At 39.5% G+C, this 20,976-nt stretch overlaps 1 protein-coding gene across 2 annotated transcripts in view; it reads right to left on the bottom strand.

Moving 5' to 3' along the window:
• Nucleotides 1-288: 288 nt before the first annotated feature.
• PLXNA2 (plexin A2) overlaps nucleotides 289-20,976 on the bottom strand; it is a 586,503-nt gene continuing 565,815 nt past the window's right edge. For both annotated transcript variants that reach the window (XM_089514441.1, XM_089514442.1), the window contains 5 exons: nucleotides 19,643-19,833; nucleotides 18,952-19,121; nucleotides 10,134-10,346; nucleotides 6,711-6,861; nucleotides 289-3,672 (listed from right to left, as the gene is read on the bottom strand). In XM_089514441.1, the coding sequence (XP_089370567.1) occupies nucleotides 3,577-3,672; nucleotides 6,711-6,861; nucleotides 10,134-10,346; nucleotides 18,952-19,121; nucleotides 19,643-19,833 (821 nt within the window). In that variant the 3' untranslated portion in view covers nucleotides 289-3,576. The remainder of the gene's footprint in view (nucleotides 3,673-6,710; nucleotides 6,862-10,133; nucleotides 10,347-18,951; nucleotides 19,122-19,642; nucleotides 19,834-20,976) is intronic.

Here is a 20,976-nt window from a genome sequence, read left to right as displayed (position 1 = left end):
GTACTGACATGGAGGGAGAATGTCACTTAAGGCAATCACCACAATGACTTCTAAATGTTCAAATCCTTCTGGTATCCAGAGAAACTAGGCTCATAACACTTAAGGGTGTCATCGGGTGTATTCAGCCACAACTGGGTTGTTTGGTTTAAAAACAACAACAACAACAACAACAACAAAACAAAACCCACAACCCTCCCCATGGATCAGTAATTGTAACATAACTTCAATACCTGGTTTATCTTATTGTAAGATCTATTAACAAGAGTGCAGAAAATACTACATATTGATAAGAAGAGTGAATCAGTTGCCTCCTGGAATGCTATAGGGGTTCAATAAGAACATAGAGAACTGCCATCTGAATGCAAGGGGATCTTGTAGCACCTTTGAGGCTGAGAGAAAGAAATTTGTAGCATGAGTCTTTATAGACTGTTTCTATTTTGTCAAATTGTCTTAGTTAGGAAGGCTGAAGCTATAGCCATATAGTCCATCTCACACAGCATTAAAAATTTAAAAGAAAGAAGGAAAGAAAGAAAGAAAGAGAAAATGAGTGCTAAAGGAGACCTAACACAGTCCAATTGTGAAGTGCCTGTGAAGTGGAAATTCCTTTAACAAAAATTGGTTGTTAAACTTACCACCCACATCAATTAGGTTTAGGAACAGAGGAGACAAAACTGCCTTTGCAATCAAACTCACTACATAGCTGAAGGGTATAGAGGTAATTCTCCTGAAACTGGGCTGCCCTTCTTAGATGCTTCCTGCATTTGGTTTTTGGTCCCTGCCTCTGCCAAGTCAATGTAAATCAGAACCTTCTGGCTGCAAAGCTTTGGCTGCTGTGAATGTCAAAGGCTTTGGCTTATTGTGCAAGGTCAGTCATTAGTATTTCTTTCAGGCTATTAATAGGGCCCAGGGAAACTTATGAAAGTGAATTATCAGGGGGAAAGTGGGTTTGGCACAGCTTTAAATGAATTATAATTAAAGCAGCAACTTGCTCCTTTCCTTTATCCTTTTGCTTGCAGCATTAAGGATAATGATTCAAAAAGTAAAAGATGCTCACAGAGTAGGTAATTTAATGTACAACCTACTCACCCATGGCCTTTTGTGGAAACAGTCCCCTCTTTTGTTTGAGGGAAATAGAAATGGTGTGTACTGGAAGTGAAGAATGTGGGATTATGGTTGGTACCATAATGGCTGCACAAACCATTAGTGCCAGGAAATCCTCTCTGCTAGATAAGTAACCTCACCACTAGTTCTTTCTCTGAGGTTGTAAACTACTTTGTTTTTCAACAATATCTGAAGAGGGAAGCTTATAAAATGTAGAACTTTGCCCACATTGCCTTTCAAGTGGTCCAGAATTCTAATTGTGTCTGGTTTCAGATGTCAAACATCCACACTCAGTGCAGTGGCACTGTGATAGGATCCCAGATGTAGAGTTTGGAATGTGGAGTCTGCAACACAGAATTACTTCCTGTTAATCACATGGAGTCCTCTTCATGCATATAATGTGTGAAAGAGACAGTGGAAAATGGCCTCTAGGCTACCTTTTAAATGTGAACCCTTTAGGTTGATGTCTCTGAATATCTGAAGGATACATAGGTGCTGGAGATGCAAGGCAGGAGCAAATGCTATCGTTCTCCTCATTCCTGAGACTTCCCTCTCCTTCCGTCCAGTTATAGAATACTAAATAATGTCTATCCTAAACAATATCTATCCTCAAATATCTTTAGTTTTTCTGATAATTTATACTCAAGAGATGATAGAATTCACTAATTTCATTCAGAACATACAGATAATTGAAAATGTTATACACTCCAGGTAAACTGTGCCACAGTCTGAATCATCATTCAACTAATGGTCTAACCATCCCCTTCCTAAGCCTCATTTTTTTTTTTTTAAAAAAAGACCAGTCTGCTTCTGTTAAATCTGACTTAGATTCCAGTCATGGGATCTAAAATCATCTGGTCGATAGCCTGTCTTCCATTAAGCCTAATCACCTTGCCCCTTCATCGCCCCTCTTAACCGAAGTCTGCACAAATATCAATATTTATTACTGAGAGAAATATTTACAGAATCCCACCTGCTACTTGGCACTCTTGAAAGGGACAAGGAAGCTTTGGTCTTTTTCTTTTGTAAAAGAACAACTCACAGACAACAGCCTTCCACTGATCACTAGAAAATGGGTTGCTAGGGTCAGCTAAGAAACCTAGCCCAAGACAAGACACATGGACAAAGACAAAGACAACAACCATTAACAGGCATGTAGAGCATGCCATTTTCCTTTTGTCCAGAGAGAAAGTCCCCCTCAGCTGACTCTCCCAAAGGACATAGAAGTTTTATGCTTGACCTTTGTAGGACCTTGCATATGGTGTGAGAAAAATGCAAATGCCATTTGCGCTGATCACATAAGCATCACTGAATCTAAAGAAGGAAAGTAATAAATATCTTGCCTTGCTAGGTCTACACTGTTCAAGTATTGCCTTGCTGTAAACACTTTTTTTAAGCTGCAAGAAATCACATAGTGACTAGGAAAGAAATGAAAAGAACCCAAAAGCTAACCTGCCCACATACCAAGGAACTAAGAAAGCCAATCAGCTTTTACACAAATTGCGCACAATACACTAGTTTCAATTTAACCCACCATACAACCTCCTTAGCTTCAAAAGGACAGGACTTTTCTTAGGAACATGGTTGTCAAAAACAGGGAAGAATCTTTGAAATGGGGGTGGGGAGAGTTTTGTGTCAAAGTAGAAGAGGAATGAAGGACTTCCATATAACCATAGTAACCCTTCAATTGTAAATAAAGAGTATTAAAAAAATATCTGCACTCTATGAATACATTGCTGAATTTGGATTTCAAGACAGATGGGTTGAATGACAGGATGACTTTTCCACTCCCATACATTTCTCTTAAGTGCCTTTTGCAGACTGCTGGGCTTTCCCCCCAACTTCACTGTAAAAAAGGTTTGGTGCAAATCCGTGCTTGTGGGGTTTTCTGTATGTTCCCAGGAAAAGGAATAATGGAATTTTTCAAACAGTCCCAAAGGCATGAGAGTCCACTTACAAACCATCCATCTGAGCCACAAACAATGGGGACCTCATGAGATGGGAGGGGCAGTGTGTGCAGTGGAATCTTTTCAATGGGATATTTGATGTGGCCACTGTGGTGTTTGTTACATTTCATTTTTTCTTCTTTTCTTTTTCTTTTTTTAAAAAAGAAAAATTTAAATAGTATTTTGTTATCTCCTAATATACATCAAACAACTTTCATGCAAAGCAGCAGTCATGGAGGAAATCTAGGTTTCCCAGGATCTTTCTAGGTTGCAACTTCAGGAGTAGAACTTCTTGGCAAATCCAGCTGGTTTTTGAGATGCACTGCTATTGGTTTTCTCCCATACTTTCAACTCGAATCTGATGAGAGAGTTTTGAGCTAAATAGTTGGACTAACGTTCACTTCTTTTTGGAGGTTGTCACAGTACTTTGGGTATGTTCCCTGTCACCTCCTTTCTGGTTTTACTCTTAATTCCAAGAAGTCTTTGCAATAACCACTTCCTATTGTTCTAGGAGTTCCTGCTCCTTTCTTCAACTCTCCATGGACATGGCACCAATAAGCTGTTCTACTTTGTATGCCAAGCGCTGCCGGCGCGCCTGCTCGTCCTGCTCCAGAGCCCCAATGATCTGGAACCAAAAGCAATACCAACATCTTAGAAAGAGCAGACAATAAAATGAGTTAACAAAGTGATGAGGAATGGTGAGAGGAATGGTAATTTCTGTGTCTCCACTAGGGATAAAAGGATATTCACTTTTTTTGTCCTTGAAAAGAAAAGATCAAGACATAATATCAAAAATGGTCACGTATTGCAAGATTTAAAAACTCTGTATGACAGTGAATTAAACAATCCATTGATCATCATCACAGCAGCAGCAACAGCATCAATCCCCAAAAATGTATTTTAGCCCCAAATCATTGGCCAGCATCCTAAGTGTATGCAAGTGTCCTTTTTTGAATGGGGTGCCCCCTGTAGTTGCCAAGTCCTGTATGACTGTTGATCTGGAGGGAGTGGAAAGGAAGGAGGAAACTAGACAGTTGGAACTCCCCATCTGTTCTCCTGCAGTTTGCATGTAAGAGAGGCAGGGAAAGGACAGCATAGTTGTTCCTCTGCCTTGTCTCTGTTACAAACTACAGGAAAATTGAGAGGAAGGCCCAGTCATCTCCCTCCTCCTTTCTCCACAGCTTTTTAATGGCAGCAGCAGTGCCATTTTGGGGTTAGTTACTGGAGAGGGGGAGGGAAGGCATGGAACTATGTGCACTAAAATTAAGCTCCACATGTGCTATGTAGGATCTCAGCCATTGTATTCTGCACCAAAAATTGTGAGGTCCCCCCCCCAAAAAAAAGAAATATTTTGTGAAATTTTCACAAAACAGATTCTGGAATATGAAAAATACTTTAAAAATATCCTAAAGCTCTTGTAATCTTTCCCAGTGGGATGAAAACTTTAGAATTTTTCTTCTTCACATTTGTGAACAAAATAGGTGTTACATTCTCAGCTTCACATATAGTGTTAATGATAAAATATGAAACCTATTCCACTGCTCTGATAGTTAGGCCTTGTTTTGTTAATACAGTGGACCTTCGATTTATGTGGGGATCCATTCTGGCCCCCCTCAGGTAAAAGAAATACTGTGGGACATCAAATCCCATTGTTTTCAATGGCGGTGTGCTCCTGCGTGCCATGCTGTGCACATGCCATGGGTGTGCACAGCATTCATTTAATGGAGATCACCATCTGTGTGATATCACGTTCGCATATGGTGAGCCCACATATCGTGGGTGCACTGTATAGTTCTGGTAAACCTGTAAAATCTTTTCTAGACTGAATGCTTACGCAGAGATTGTTAGCTTAATCCTTAAGTGCGTGTTCTTAGGAAAAATCTTAAGGGATAAAAGGAAGGCAAAGCAGAAGTGCCATTGCATTCATGAGTCCATAACTATTTCTGTGTTATTGTATTGGTGTACATTACTAGCAAAAAACACAGTCATATTCTGGATTCTGCATTTCCTGTATCATTTAGCAGGGAAGTAATGAGGATTTCATGTCTAATCGGCAAACGGCTGTTGCACAGTGTCATACGCTCATACACACAATTAAATGACAAAAGCCTTGGCTTTAATGGTTGTAATTGCAAAATAGGCTTTTCTTGCACTGCAAATTAAAGGGCTGAACAGATGGTGTGAACTTGGTTTCAAGTGATGCATCCATCAGAAGAGCTCATGCTGCCAGCAACACTTTACAAAATAGATCGTGTTTCAGTTTTGACATGCTATTTGTTTCTGGAGAGACAGAGGATAGTGGGACAGCTTTACAGGTCAAGACGGTTTCTAAAAGCATTCAGAGAGGACTGCAGCTCTTCAAGAATTGACGAAACACACATCCTGTTTTCTCTGAAGGCTATGATCTAATTACATAAAGATGAGTAGTCATCAGTAAGTCACTAATTCAATTCTATTTGAAATAAATTTCAGAGAATGTTAATGGTAATGGGTTGGATACAAGATTTTCCTCCAACTGGCAGAAGGGTTCCCCACATGGTAGCTGCCTGATTTTCAGAGAAAACATGTGTTTTTTTCTTTTTAAAAAAAATCTCAGAGGGGTGCTGATGTCAGGTCTATCTCAAGCACATGAATTGAGGAGATAGTACCTCCGTCATACATGTAAGTAGGCTCTACCACCATAATCTCAGCTATTTTGAAGTCTCCAAAGGTTTGCTCTGTGAAAGAATAGCTTCATATGTGTGATGTACTGAGACCACAACGAAAAATAACTATCAGTTACTAGGATAAGGCTTTCATGGGAGTAAAAAATATGGATTTCACGGTTCCACTGGCATATAAAGAACCAACTGCCATTGATAAAATATAAGTGTAATAAAGCCACAATATCCTTTCTACCAATGGGGGTGGGGGGGATGATAATATTTGATAGCATTTGAAAAAATGGTCAAAATGTGTATCTTGAGTGTTGGAAAATCCTGACAAGTAAACTCTTGAAATGATAACAGTCTTTGCAATGTGGGATGTTTACACACAGTTCTCACTTTTTTGCTTTTATCAATGTGCATTGGCATCCCTAACTAGTGCCCCGATGCTCAATGGGACTGATGCACATCAGGAATGATGCACATTGGTCCCATTGTTCATTGGTCCTGTTTTCTATCAGTCCCAATGTGCACCAGTCATTTTCTTGATTCCATCATATAGTAATGCAATAGCTGCCCCTTGCTGAATACAGACCTTAGGGAACTTGCCCATTTTAATTTTTATAGACCTTAGTTTACTTGCAAAGACATAAATAACCAACAGGATTCAAGCCAAGATGCAAATTTTGCGCAGAAAAGGTTTCCAAATACAGCAATTTCAGTGTGGGAGACAGCATTTTCTCCACAAAAATATTGTCTTTTTTCATGCAGAAAATCCTGGGGTTTTATTCTTGTGCAGAAAAAAACAACAGGTGTACAGAAATAAGTCCTGAACTGTGAAAATTGCAGTTTTCAAACTTTTTCACAGCAAGAAAAAAAATGGTTAGAATTACCTGATCATTCCTTTGGCAATAAAATTACATCTCTTTCCCTACCAAGATACTGTGTTTCTCTGAAACCTTGTTATGGTGGCAATACTCAAAGAAATATGAGAAAAATGGTCCAAAGTATCCCTCACCTCCTCACTGTATTTGCTGACATAGGAATAGATTTCATTGAGAGCACTCAACATGTTGAAATCAACAGAGTGCAGACGCGACTGTTCTGCGAGGTAGGCATTCATGTCCTGGTCACTGATGGCTGAGAGTTTTGCAATGTCTGCATAATACCTGCAAAACAAATGGAGAGAAATATATGGTGTGGGTTGGATCCAGTTTTAGGCATGTAGAACTTGGTTAGTTGAATGGACTTCCCTGCCCTTCTCTACTTGGCAATTCCTCCAGGAAATGTTATGCAGAAGGGTGGAGAATCCAGCCGAATGCAGTGAGCTGTGGTGCAGATGGGGAGAAGTCTTGAAAATCTATGAGATTTGTCCATGGATGGCAGATACTAGATCTGACACGTGTATAATGCTAATGTTAAATAGGAAAGAAAAATAGAAGGCAAGTATGAATCATGCTAGTCATGTTCTGTAGAGAAGGTGTGACACAAAAAGAGTTGAAGAACTAAAGAAATGTCAGGCAATTCTTGTAAGAAACATCATGATCCTTAAAACAATGTATATTTTCCCCTAGTGATATAGGTATATAGGTATCACCACATACTATCTTACAGCCATTATGTGCTTAACTGGCAACAATTATGTAACACAAAAAGGCAAAGAAAACAAGGAATTTCACTTGTAAAAATGCTTTTGGAGTTGGAGAACAGGAAGAAATCTCTAATGGTCAAATACTGAAGGATCACTAAAACAAAACCACTAAACATAATTAGATTTAGATTTTACAACTACAGCAAGAAAACAGAATGACTATCTTTCTGTCTCTGCCATAGCTTCAATACTGTGAAACCTAGATCACTGAAATTTGGCATAGATTTTAGGGGGACCCTAGGAGTGTGCATCTTGTAAATGGTTGGTTTTAAAAACGGGTTTCTAAATTCTGCAAAGCTGGAAATGTCTGCTAGTTAGAAAATAAAACAAGACCTAACTACTGATAAAATGTGGTATAAAATTGTAGTGTTGTTATGTAATACTAGGTCAGCCTGAAATAAGTTTTCTATAATTTACAATTTAATAGTGGATGATAAAGCTGCTCTGACATGCATCACTGAGAAGTGGGTAGCACTGACCTCACAGAACTGTGCCCACCTGGGTATTTGGCACAGAACCAACACAGGTAGGGTTGCCATAATTCTCTACTAAAAACCGGGACAAAATGTAGGACAAAATTTACACCTCCATTTTTATTAAATGTCCTACATTTTGGGCTAAATTTTATCCTACAATTGCCTTATATTTTGGGCTAAATTTTGTCCTACATTTTGTCCCGGTTTTTAGTAGAGAATTATGGCAACCCTAAACACAGGCCTGAGGATCAAGGGCTGGAAGTCACTGTGAAACAAAATATCTTGTTCCTTATCAGGAAAACTCTCCCTTCTGACTGGCTATGAGGCAACTATAAGTCACCAAGAAGAATTGTTTAGCCTTCAAGACAACTTCAGCTATTCCAATCAGGTATGCTTTTGGGTAATATGAGAGGCTGTACATATATTGGAACTAGATCAAGGTTGGGATTGAATACAGTGACAGAGAAGGGCTAATAAGCTGAAGCTAAATACAGAGTTATCCAAAACATAACCCTGGCTAAATATCATAAAGGCTCCAGATCTGATCTTGGAAGGTAAGCAGGCTTAGCCCTGATAACTTGGATGGGACACTCTTGTTAATGAACACCAGGTGCTGTAGGTGAATTTTCAGAGGAAGAAATTAGCAGACTACCTCTGAGTATTCCTTGCCTAATAAAATCCTATTAAATTTATTGGATTACCCTAAATGGACAGGTAAACCTAAGATAGATACACATATACACACAAATCTTTACGACAGAGGCACTTTAGACAAATGGTTCACTGGCTCAAAAATTAAAAGAATAAAGATGTCTAGAGAGGAGGCACTACCTCAGAAGGAACAAATTTGCAGTTTGGGGAATGCCCCTGGGTCTATTGCTGTAACTGAAGTTTCACACAGCCTCCATGGGTAGGAGCACCAGAGCAAATATAATCTGACACTATGATCTATGCATCGGTAGCCTCAAGACTGGATTACTTTAGTGCCATTTATGGAGGAGCTAAAGCCTGGATTAGAAATTGTGGTTAGGGCAAAGTGCAGTGATACTAGTCTGTCTTATCATGCCCACATTACGCTTCTGTTAATGGATCAACACTAGACCTGTGCTAAAAGATCTGCCACTCTGCTTGTGAGCTAGATTTAAAGGGTGATCTTAATATCCAAAGTCTCATAAAACTGCCATATACCAATTTTCAAGGCCACTACGATCTTCTGGAGAGGCTCTATTTTCTGTGCTATGGACTACAGACTTTATGTTTAACAGGTACATGGATACAAGACTTCTCTGTAATGCCCTGTAAAATGATCTCAGTTCTGTGGTATGTAAGGCCTTCATGTTGGCTGCTGTGGGCATGTACTGAAATGTAGCTTTTAAATTTACTGTATTTGCCCTTTGTTTAATGGTCCAATTCTTTGGAGAGTGTCTTATACAAATTCATAAATTTTGATCTGAAGTGTGGCCCCTGAGAAAAGGACAATTTTGATAAAGGGTGAAATGTGTTGAGCTTTTTAAAGTAACAAGAAAATAAAGGTGTGACCACCTATCAGTATGTGGATCTATCAGTATGTGTATCAGTATTCTGTTTTTACTTTTGTTGGAATAAATGCTTATCATTTCTCTCCTTTGGATAATAATTTCCCCAGTCATGACCTGTTCTAAATTGCCTTGAAAATTGTATTGTGTTATACTTCTTGTTTTATTGTCTTATGGTATTGTTGTAAGAGAGCACACAAGGCATAATGGTTTGAGTGTTGGTTTATGCTTCTGGAAACCAAGGGTTTGATCCCCAACTCAATCATGAAACCCACAAGCCATGAAAATCGCATGCTCTCTGTCTCAGGGGAAACCTCCTCTGAACAATGGCAAACTTCCTCTGAGCAAATGTTGTCAAGAGAACCCCATGATGAGTTCAATCTTAGAGTCATCATAAGTCTGAAGTAACTTGAAAGTACACAACAACAATTGATGTAAACCACTTCAGGAACTGTGCATAAAAATTACAACTGTGCAATCCCTTGATTCCCTAGGGTAAAAATATTGTTTATTTTAATTTTGTTCTTCTAAAAGAACAACACACAGAGAAACACACACATAAATTAAAGACGACACCGGGGCCAACATTTTTCCAGTTTGTTCAAATGTAAACAATTATAGATATAGCAATGGGGGTAGGGAAACATACTTTCCTATTTATTTTAATTCAACCCAGTTTCTCTCAGTTCTTATATTGAATAAGTACAGTAGCTTAAAATTTAGGGAAGCTTTGAAGGAAGGACAGGATCCAAAAGTGGCTTATTAATCTCCATACTGACCTTTCCACCCAGCTCTTATAGCTAGGTATGTCCTTGGCATACAGCAGCTTATTGGAGGGGGAGTCCTTGCCTAGTCGGTGCTCTGAAGTAGAACATGAATCCATAAAGGTCTGGGCTACGACTGATAGGCAGGCGTCTGTGATACTTCCTTTGTGGATGTCGAAGACAAACTGTGGGTTTTTAATTACATTCACCCAGAAGCGAAGAGGAAGACTACAGAAAAGGATGTAAAACATACATTAGAAATCTAAGAAAGAAATGGCTATCATTATTGTCCACTTAACTGTGTTTGCGTTCTTTTCACAAAATGCCATTAAATGGTCAGAATATTCATAATAGTAATACTATGTGTTTGATTTTTTTAAAGCTGCAAGTGGAGCAATCATAAAAGAATGAGAGTCAGATTGTACTTATTACCCAACTGCAACCAAACGAAATATTCTTTCTCTCAGTGATATTAGGATAGATACATAGAATATATGTGGAACATAGAACATAAAACATGTGGCACACAGAATCTATGTGGTTTATGCTGGATTTTAACTGGAGTGAAAATATCTTAAAGTCAGTTTTATTAACTTCATATTATTTGATTTCTTTCCATATTGATGTATTTTTCTGTTTAACATGTTGATGAGCATCTGTTATGTGCAGTGTGCAAACAGAATCTTTCCATGGGGGCAACAGTATTATGTTTCAACCTACAATAGACAACTATTTAAATCTGAATCTGTTTTACTGTCTAGAGTTCTCTTTAATCTTAGGAGAGCCAGTGCTGTTCTGTTACAAGGCAGTCAGTCACTAGGTGCCACTGTTTGTTGCTTTTGATTGTAAAGGACAATGTTATGTTCTGAGAACAGAAAGAACAATAAACACTAACAAGCAAAAATGCCACCTTTTGTAACTCAATATATGAACGTGTGAAATCCAGACAGTAAGTGACAAAAAGAGAACCAGGCATATTGATTATGTAAATCAGGTGTGGATCACAGTGGCTCTCTCCAGATACTGCCGAATTAAAACTCCCATAAACCTTCACCACTGGCTGTGCTGTGCTGTACTGTTATGAGTTGCAGAGCAACAAAAACTGATGAAGAAGCCAGTGGAGCTTTGAATGCTTGCATCATGTATTTTGTGCATTTTAGTTGGCTGACTAAAGGCATCACTGTTTTGTGGCTTTTGGATGTTAGAACTTTGATCTAAATGTACTTGTCTGAAATGTGAAAAACATGGTTGTTTCTGGTAATTTCTACTGCTATTTGTATTCATGGATGAGTGGATAAAATTATAGCCAATAGCTGTGAAATAAATGCAGACAGTTTTCTTAAAGCCCTGTATGATTTGGGTCTAATTTACCTGAAAGACCTATATGACTTCCTGGGAGAGACAGGACTGTAGTGTAAGGCTGACTAGGAACCAGAAAGGAGATGTGATAGACCAGTCAAGACTGTCCTCATGAGGCTGCAGTGTTAACTAGTGTAGTGCACTGAGCCAAGAAACCTTTGTGTTAGTGGATTGGAGTTTGTGGATATATTCCAATTCTATATTAACTTTGGCCAACTGAGTCCCAGGGCTGAGGAAAATGAAAAAAAAAAAGTAAATCATGTTAATAATGGTGGTGATGGTGATTTTTCCCTTTGCATGCATAATCAGATTCCACACTCAGACATGTTTCTGGCGCATTGTACATAAAACATTGCTCTTGTCCATGCATCTCAAGATTTGCCCCATCCATTTGTATATCACAAAGTTATAGGCACATCTTGTTATAGGCACACATCTTGCTGTTTCCCACACATCTTTCACAGAAAGAACAGGTTGCTCACCTGTAACTGTGTTTCTTCGAGTGGTCATCTGCGAATTCACACAAATGGGTTTATTCTGCGCCTGCACAGCAATCCTCAGAAACTTCTAGAATCTCCAGGCAGAAAGCGATGTATCTTTCTGCAACTTTTTGGCGGTAGCCCCGCCCACCCATATATAAGGCCCCTGGTGGCCCGCTCCTCTTTAGTTCCGAATGAGCCGCTAACAGTGCGGCAACAAGCATTGTCAAATGAGCAGACACTGAGGGGATGGATGGGCGGGTTTGTGTGAATTCGCAGATGACCACTCGAAGAAACAGTTACAGGTGAGCAACCTGTTCTTCTTCGTGGTCTCTGCGAATCACACAAATGGGTTTAGACTAGCGAGCTGTAGTCTGTGGAGGATGGTATTGGCCACCCGGGGGCACTCTCTGTCCCGTGCTGTCGGTTGTGGCCTTCTCTCTGGGGAAGGAGAACGAGACCTGGATCTGTGTCTCTGCAGAGACAAGGGGACATCAGAGTCATGGAGTTCCCCTTCAGACTCAGAGTCTATGTCCACAATCTGCAAGGCGTCCGCCAGTGCAGACAGATGGGTGGTGAGAAGGACTCTGGGCTCGAGAGGCACCATCCGGGAGGCAGCCGGTACAGGAGTCGGGGTCTTCACCGGCTCGGTGACCGGGGTGTAGACGGTACTGGCCTCGACTCAGGCGGAGGCACTGAGACCGTACTTGGAGGGCCCTTCCAACGGCTCTTGGCGGGCGGCGATGACAAGCGAGCCCGCTTCTTATCGCGGTCGGAGAGCTTGTCCCTTTTCCTCTTGGGGGCTTTGGGGGCATCCGCATCCCCAGAGGCTCCAGAACCGCCAGGCTGGCTCAAGACCTTTTCATAGAGCGCAGCCTTAAGTGTCCAGTCCCTATTCTTGAGGGCCTGGGCGGACATCGCCTTGCAGTGGGGGCAGTTGCACGGAACGTGGGACTCCCCCAGGCAAAGGACACATCTGTCGTGGCCGTTGGCCTTGGGATTTTCACCCCGCACTTAGTGCACTGCTTGAAGGAGGCCATGGTAAGAGAGATCCGTTACCAGTCCGTACGTCAAGCCAAAGGTCAGAAGAATGGTCAAGCTGATTAGGGATAGTCCGAAAGAATGGTCAAGTGAAAGTCCGAAGGTCAAAGCCAGAGATTCCAATACACAAGAGCAAGCGAAATGCTAGTGAAGTTCCTCGAGCTGCTTAGCGCGGCGGAATGAAGGAACTAAAGAGGAGCGGGCCACCAGGGGCCTTATATATGGGTGGGCGGGGCTACAGCCAAAAAGTTGCAGAAAGATACATCGCTTTCTGCCTGGAGATTCTAGAAGTTTCTGAGGATTGCTGCGCAGGCGCAGAATAAACCCATTTGTGTGATTCGCAGAGACCACGAAGAAGAAACAGGGTATTGGCTGCCTATTACCTATCAATTTGGAAGTTGCATCTTAAGGTTTCCTCCTAAATCTCAGGCATCTGCAGTCAAAGAACAATTATGATTCACTTTTCTCTATGATGGGATCAAAAAAGTACTGCATCTTTCAAATGTGTGACAAGACATCCAGCCTTAATATGGAATTAATTCATACTTTTAAAAAAATGAACTGCTGGTATAACAGAAGATCTCTCCTCCATTGTTCCAGTTCATCTGGCTATTGTAACATGCTTTCCCTCATATGGTTCCCATCACAGTAACCAGCCTTCTTCTCAGTCTCTTCTAAGCCACTTCTCTTGACTGACCATAAAGCATCAGAAAAATGCCTGTAATTTTACTCATAGGAACTCCACGAAGCTTAAATTTTTCAATGTCATTGAGGGGTAAAAGTAATCCCTTCTACACTGTATTGACAGTTGCTGGTCAAATATGCAGAGAGAAAGGATGGTGTAAAGTTAAAGCAAGATATTGGTGCTTTGGAGCAACCACTGTAGCTTATGCCATGTATGCCCTTTAATCTTGGTAAGTGGAAATTCCCATTTATTGCATGGAGATAACAGTGCCATCCTACCATGCTACATATTTGTTGGACTTAAGTGGATTTAAGAAAGGTGTATTGTCAAATCCTACAGAAACGATAAGGAAGAACTAAGTTAATTTTTCTGACCACCCTTGGAGAAAGTGCTTTTCTTTCTATAGCAATTAGATTTTATCTGTTTTAACTTTCTACTCATATTATATATTTTTATTTCAGCTACTATCTAGCTCCACAGTTCTGAGCAACAACTGCTCACCCATTCTCTTGCTTCAAGGACTCATCTAGGAACTAATTCAAGTAGTAATGCCTGAGGAAGTATTAATTTTAAAATTTTATCCTGATTTCATCTCTTGGGTAAATGTACAGATTTGAATTTTGCTACTTAAAAGATAATGCACACCACTGAATGTGGTAATGCCATTTAAACATATGAAATATGCATTTTCAAAGGTACAGATACTAAAATTGTGGAAAATATGGAGATTGAGCAAACTAAAAATATTTCAGATTAATGTGGAACTGGATTAAATTTATGGATATGCATAACATGCAAAAATAAGTGTCATGGGTTGAAGGGAATACAATTGGCCCTCCATAGCCACAGATTCTTTATCCATGGATTAAAAATATTCAAACAAATATAAATTCCGAAAAGCAGACTTTGATTTTGCAATTTTATATAAGGAACTCCATTTTACTAAGCCATTGTATTAAATGAGGCTTGAGCATCCATGGATTTTGGTATCTACTGGGGGGTCCTGGAATGAAACCCCAGTTGGAGATGAAGGGCCCACTGTAGAGTCTATAAGGTTGCATTCAGACAAATTCAACTAAATTTAGTTCCCACTGAAAATCAACAGGCCAAATATGAATTTGATTGGACTTGGTTTAAGATCAATTGATTTCAACAGGAATTAAGTTTTATTACCTTAGTTTGGAGCCAACCCAAAAGAAAGAGGAGGAAGATGTTGCTGAGATTGATGGACAAATGATATGACTTACTACAGGACAGCTTTGTGTGTTTCTATTATTAGAACTAAACAGGAAAGACTGCGTGTAAAGGCTTGGGTATCTGTCTCTTCTTTTAGGATTCTTTTTTGGCATTTGTGTATAGACATCAGCAACAGTTGGGAGATCTCTGTGCAAAAAAACCCATGTTGGTTGAATGAAATTGGTCAGTGACCAATACAAAAAGACAACAGTAAGGAAATACCTCAGATGAGGGTTATCACATATCACGAAGAGTAATATTATACATCAAATTTTATCAATAATTCAAAACCTAGATAAATTCTAAAAACTGCATAGTAGAAAACCATTCAAATAATAAAATCATTAAAATTAAGATTAAGACACCATCCTGCATCAGTAAGCTATTGCACCAATGCAAAAACTTGCTACCATGGCATGTTGGTTGGATAGCCACAGGTGGCAAAACTCTTTCCTGATAGGCACTTCTTGGCAGCTTTAACAAGTGTCATTTTATTTAGGACTGCAGTATTTTATCTTAATAAGTCTGCCTCTAAAGCTTCTGTTAAATTGTTTTTAGCTTTCTGCAGCCTTAGCAGGGAATCTGGCTTTGGAAGACAGGATGATTAGAGGCTTTTCAAACCACAAGGGATTCAAGAATGAATGAATGAACGAACGAACAGATACACGCACATGCACACACACACACACTCACATACAGAGGCTGGAGTTAGTAATTTGTGTATGTATGAGGTTTTATTCTTCATTCCGTGGTAAATTTTAAACCCAGGGAACTATTAATCTTAAAATAACAGCCAAGAAAAAGATGTAACAAACGCAATTGGTCTGAAAAGTTAGAAAATGATCTGCTCTGTGTGACAACTGTATGTGTTTGAGGGATAACCACTTTTCATCAGTCTCTTCTATGCATGATTATTGCTACAACTAAGGACACAGTCCTCTCAATCCAAGTCTTGTTTTCTTTTTGTTATAGAATTGTAGAGTTGGAAGAGACCACAAGGGCCATCCAGTCCAACCCCCTACGATGCAGGAAATCTTAATCAAAGCATCCCCGACAGATAGCCATCCAGCCTCTGCTTAAAGACCTCCAAGGAGGGAGACTCCATCACACTCTGAGGGAGTGTGTTCCACTGTCAAACAACCCTTACTGTCAGGAAGTTCCTCCTAATGTTGAGGTGGAATCTCCTCTCCTGGAGCTTGCATCCATTCATCCAGGTCCTGTTCTCTGGAGCAACAGAAAACAAGCTTGGTCCCTCCTCAATATGACATCCCTTCAAATATTTAAACAGGGCTATCATATCACTTCTTAAACTTCTCTTCTCCAGGCTAAACATTCCCAGCTCCCTTAGTCATTCCTCATAGGTCATGGTTTCAAGGCCCTTCACCATTTTAGTCGCTCTCCTTTGGATACGCTCCAGTTTCTCAATATCCTTTTTAAATTGTGGTGCCCAGAACTGGACACAATATTCCAGGTGAGGCTTGACCAAAGCAGAATAGAGTGGAACTGTTACTTCCCCTGATCTAGACAATATACTTTTATTGATGCAACCTAAAATTGCATTGGCCATTTTAGCTGCTTCATCACACTGTTGACTCATGTTCAACTTGTGGTTTACTTGGACTCCTTGATCCCTTTCACACGTAGTTTCATTCAGTCAGGTGTCCCCCATCCTGTATCTGTGCATTTCATTTTTCCACCCTAAGAGCACTACCTTACAGTTCTCCGTGTTGAATTTCATTTGGCCCAGCTTTCTAGTCTATTCAGGTCATTTTGAATTTTGATCCTGTCCTCTGGGGTATTTGCTACTCTTAATTTGGTGTCATCTGGACCAAATTAGGATATTAGGATATCACATACTATATATATGTAAAATTTGTTTAGGGAACCTTGGATTCTTGCTTTTTTAATAAAAGTTTTTGAGCATTTGGGATGTCATAGCCCAAGCTACGAGAAGGTCACAAAATCAGCCAAGTGGATAGTCTAATATATAGTTGATATTGTTTATGAAAGCCCTGCCCTAGCCTCTGTAAGCAGTGGCAAGTTATCACAGCTTGTCTCTCAATTACAGTTACAGGTACATAAAGAGTGGTTATATGATCAAGAAATATTTGGCTAAATCCTAGTTACAACTATATTTGTATATTGCCTTCAAGTTTCCCAAGCAGTTTCAAGAAACATGAATTGCATTCTTGGTTGTACCGACTGAATGCATCACTCAGTCAGCTCTAGATGTGATAACACTATCAAGTAACAGAATAATGAATAAGGCTGGAATAATTAATGAGAGAGCAGTATGAATAAGTTGCAAGGCACCGTCCAGAAAATACGTGGTTATAACACAAGGGAATCTGAGGTCAAATAATACTACACATACCTAATGCAAATCTTGTTCTTTCCTTGAAGTGTTAGATTTTATCACTGTCAAATTCAGTTACAGTGAAACAGGCCCATTTGCTGGATAGAAAAAAATCAGTGTGTCCTATAGAATTGGGATTGTCTCTTCTCATTAGTTCAAACAGTGACACACTTCCCTAACTCAACTGCTCCTCCATTTCCAGATTTTCCACATAGGTTGCAGTACAAGATGGTCACTGTAGTTTCAGATGTACTGAGCTGCTACCAGATTGAATCTTTGCCAGTCTCCCCTTCAACCAGAATATGGCACTGAGACAGTGGAGTGTGGCCATGTGAGCAGTATAGCATAACATCAATAAAGTGAAATTGTACCCTACTATCCTAAAAGGGCTGTCCTGTAGCTTTCATAGCACTGATAATAAGATGTTGGTGATGTGACAGGAAAATATGACTAGTGTTTATAGGACTGCTCTTGAGTAAATCTGATCCATTCAAGTTGATGGAACAGTTTTAAACATGCCACACAAGAATCTTCACAGGACTGCACAACCATAAATTTGTGTTACTATCTAAGGAAAGCAGGTAGTGCTAAACTGTAAAACTGACTAGTCAGGAAATATTACTGAAAAAAGTTGAACAGCACCAGCAAATATCACCCTAGAAAGGAAGCTAGACACAATAAAATCCACTTTTTATAAAGGAATAACTGAAAAAATATTTTCAGGAATACTTAATATAATAATACTTAATATAATTTTCAGTAATAATTATTTATTTTGTTTTGCTAACAAAGCCTTTTAGAAAATACAGACTAGAGGACAGGAACTGGCATCTTTGGAATCTCTCATGGCTGAGGTCTGTTCTCCTGCACTAAGACATTAAATAATGCATTTTCATGCCACTCAGGTTCATTAAGAATTGTCCAGCTATATCTGGCAGAGCAAATTCTGCCTCAGTTTATCTTCTTATCTCAAACAAACACCAGAGGCAGTCAGCAGCTTCCCTGATGCTACACACTTAGAAAGTAACCAGATGTTAAGAGATTATGATTTTAAATAAGAAGGGAGAAAAGCTTTATGGAATGCTGTGCTATAGGGATATCCACTGTGGCAGTGTGTATGCTTTTGCAAGCTGCTGTGCAGCTGTACTGGCATAGCTATCGCCATGTCACTGAAACTGGGGGGAAAAACAGTGCTGAAGTACTGCAACTTAAAGCAGGACTGAACTTACATACGGATGACAGAGCCTATGATTTAAGGAATACATAGGACATAGGGGGATAGGAAAGCAGAAACCGCATAATATGGCCAGGTCAAAAGCTGAATGATAGTCAAAGCAACTACATGGAATCTTCATGAGTCTCAAAGCAAAGGCTGTTAAGATTGCAGAAGTCAGATATTTATAGCAGAGTTGACCCAGTGGATGCACTGTAAATGTAAAAGGTTCATTGAATTTAAAACATCATATAGTACTTCTAATTTTTTTAAAATAAAATTGACTGCATCAGAGTGCATTTATTTATTTACCTATCAAAAGCCAACTGGAAGCCTTCCTGAATGTTTCACACTAGGCTCAGTCGGACGTAATTTATACAAACTCCATTTTGACTACAAGACCTTCAAGACACATTCCCTCATTCAGCTCTTTTTCCACACCCATAAACCCTGACCCCTCTCACCAGTTGCTCTTCCATGTGTGCCTCACGTCAGTGTCATGGATGCCATGCTTATCTGCTTGTTCATCCAAGAAATCAAACATATATTTGATAGCCAGTGGGAGAGCACTGCCTCGGTGCACAGTGCTGAACAAAGTCTCAAACAAGTCATCCACAAACTTTTGCAGTGTACCCTAAAGGAAGCAAGAAATGAAAGTGTGAGTATACATGGCTACAAAATCCCTGTAGTGGGAGGGATTGCACCATTTGATTACAAACAGAGTGGAGAATAGGCTTCATATCATCACAACTGCATTTGCAAGCTCTGACATTGGTCTTCTTTTGTTGATACTTTGAGGAGGAGGAAGGAGATAAACTAAACAAAGTTCACACACTGCAGAGCAAAGGAAAAAGTGTCCCTGACATCTTGAATTCCTTTCTGGTGGAAAGGTGGAGTTTCAAAGACTTAATACATTCATGAGGGTAACATTCCTCCCTGATCATGCTGCCATTGTTGTTAGTGTGGGGCAGGTAACTCTTCTCAGCTCTATTCAACTTCTGTTATTACCTCACTTGTAGAATGATCTTCTTATTTTAAATTGTTGAGTTTATTATTTCCATACAAATAATATAGAGCAATAGTAAATGTTGGTGTGGTCATTGTTATCTACTACTTTGAGCAGATGAAAGTAGTAGATCAAAGCCCTAACATTACCTTTGTAGCTAGTAGCCTTGTTAGATAGATCTCTGACACCATCTTACTGCCCCGGTCACCTTCTTTCTGGTCACCATGATCATGGTTCTTTACTAAATGCCAGACTTTCACCCCACTCTCTAGGTCTGGAGTAATCATAGGTGCTCTGGAACGTAGGCTGTCTGGGCTTCCTGTGTACCGAAATGTTGAGTCTGTTCAAGAGGAAAAAGAACGCACAAAATGAAAATAGGATTGGTTATACCTTTTCTCACTTCATCCACTAGCTCTCTAATGGTAAACACATCTGGAACATCATCATCATCATCATCATCATCATCATCATCATCATCATCGTCGTCGTCGTCATCATCATCATTTATTTATAGAGTGCTGTAAGGTTTGCACAATGCTTTACACAGTAGGGGTAAAAAAAAAAAAGATTTAAAACCTGCCAAATGGCATGTAATCTAAAACAACATTACATGATTAAAATATTTCTAAAATAATACTAATTAGTAGTCAATAAAAACAAAGTAAGCAGCAGATTAATAACCAGTAATTTTGGATGCCTCCCTGAACAAGAGTGTCTTCAACTCGACCTTAAAATGAGCCAAGGAAGTAATACTCCTTAATTGTGTGGGGAGGAGATTCCAGACATGAAGAGCAGCACAGGAGAAGGGGCAGATTCGACCAGGGGAGGAGGAGAGCCTTGGCTGGGTCAGGAGACTGGTGTCATAGGATCCCAGTGCGAGTTTATTCCTGATGTTTCACTGGCATCTGTGGCTGGCATATTCAGAGACATGCAGCCACATAGCCTGAAAAACCCACAAAAAACTATGGATGCTGGCCATGAGAGCCTTCAACTTCACATTGTTTAAGAACTTGCCAGCCTAGACACTGGCACATGAAGCCTTTTATAGAAGGGAAAAAGTACATGATGGGTAATTTACAAAGAACTGTTAAGTAAGAAGGATAAAAACCAGAGAAGAATTAGAGATGGAAGTGATTAAATGCTCCTGGTACTTACATATGCATTTATATGAAAGATATAGGATGGATAAAAAATTAGGTAAAACAGACTTGGAATTCACAGAATTTGAATGAATAATGTGTGAAGATACTGATCACACAATTGAGAAAATATAGAAATTGTTGTTAAACCATGTGATAGAAGAGGAAACTATAAAAGACAATATGGTTAAATGCACCCAGAACTGTGGTCATACAATCCAGATAGAGAAGGGGGAAAGAACATTCAATAAAAGCTTGAAATTTACAATAAGTAATAGGTTAAAAGAAAATTGGTACAAAATGTTTTACTGATGGCATTTGACACTGGCCAAATTAGCGAAGAT

The sequence above is a fragment of the Sceloporus occidentalis genome, unplaced genomic scaffold (genome assembly GCF_023333645.1).
Source record: "Sceloporus occidentalis isolate IW3139 unplaced genomic scaffold, rSceOcc1.0.p SCAF_3, whole genome shotgun sequence".
NCBI lineage: Eukaryota > Metazoa > Chordata > Lepidosauria > Squamata > Phrynosomatidae > Sceloporus > Sceloporus occidentalis.
Note: the sequence above shows the minus strand (reverse complement) of the source record. Positions and strands in the feature narration are given on the sequence as shown.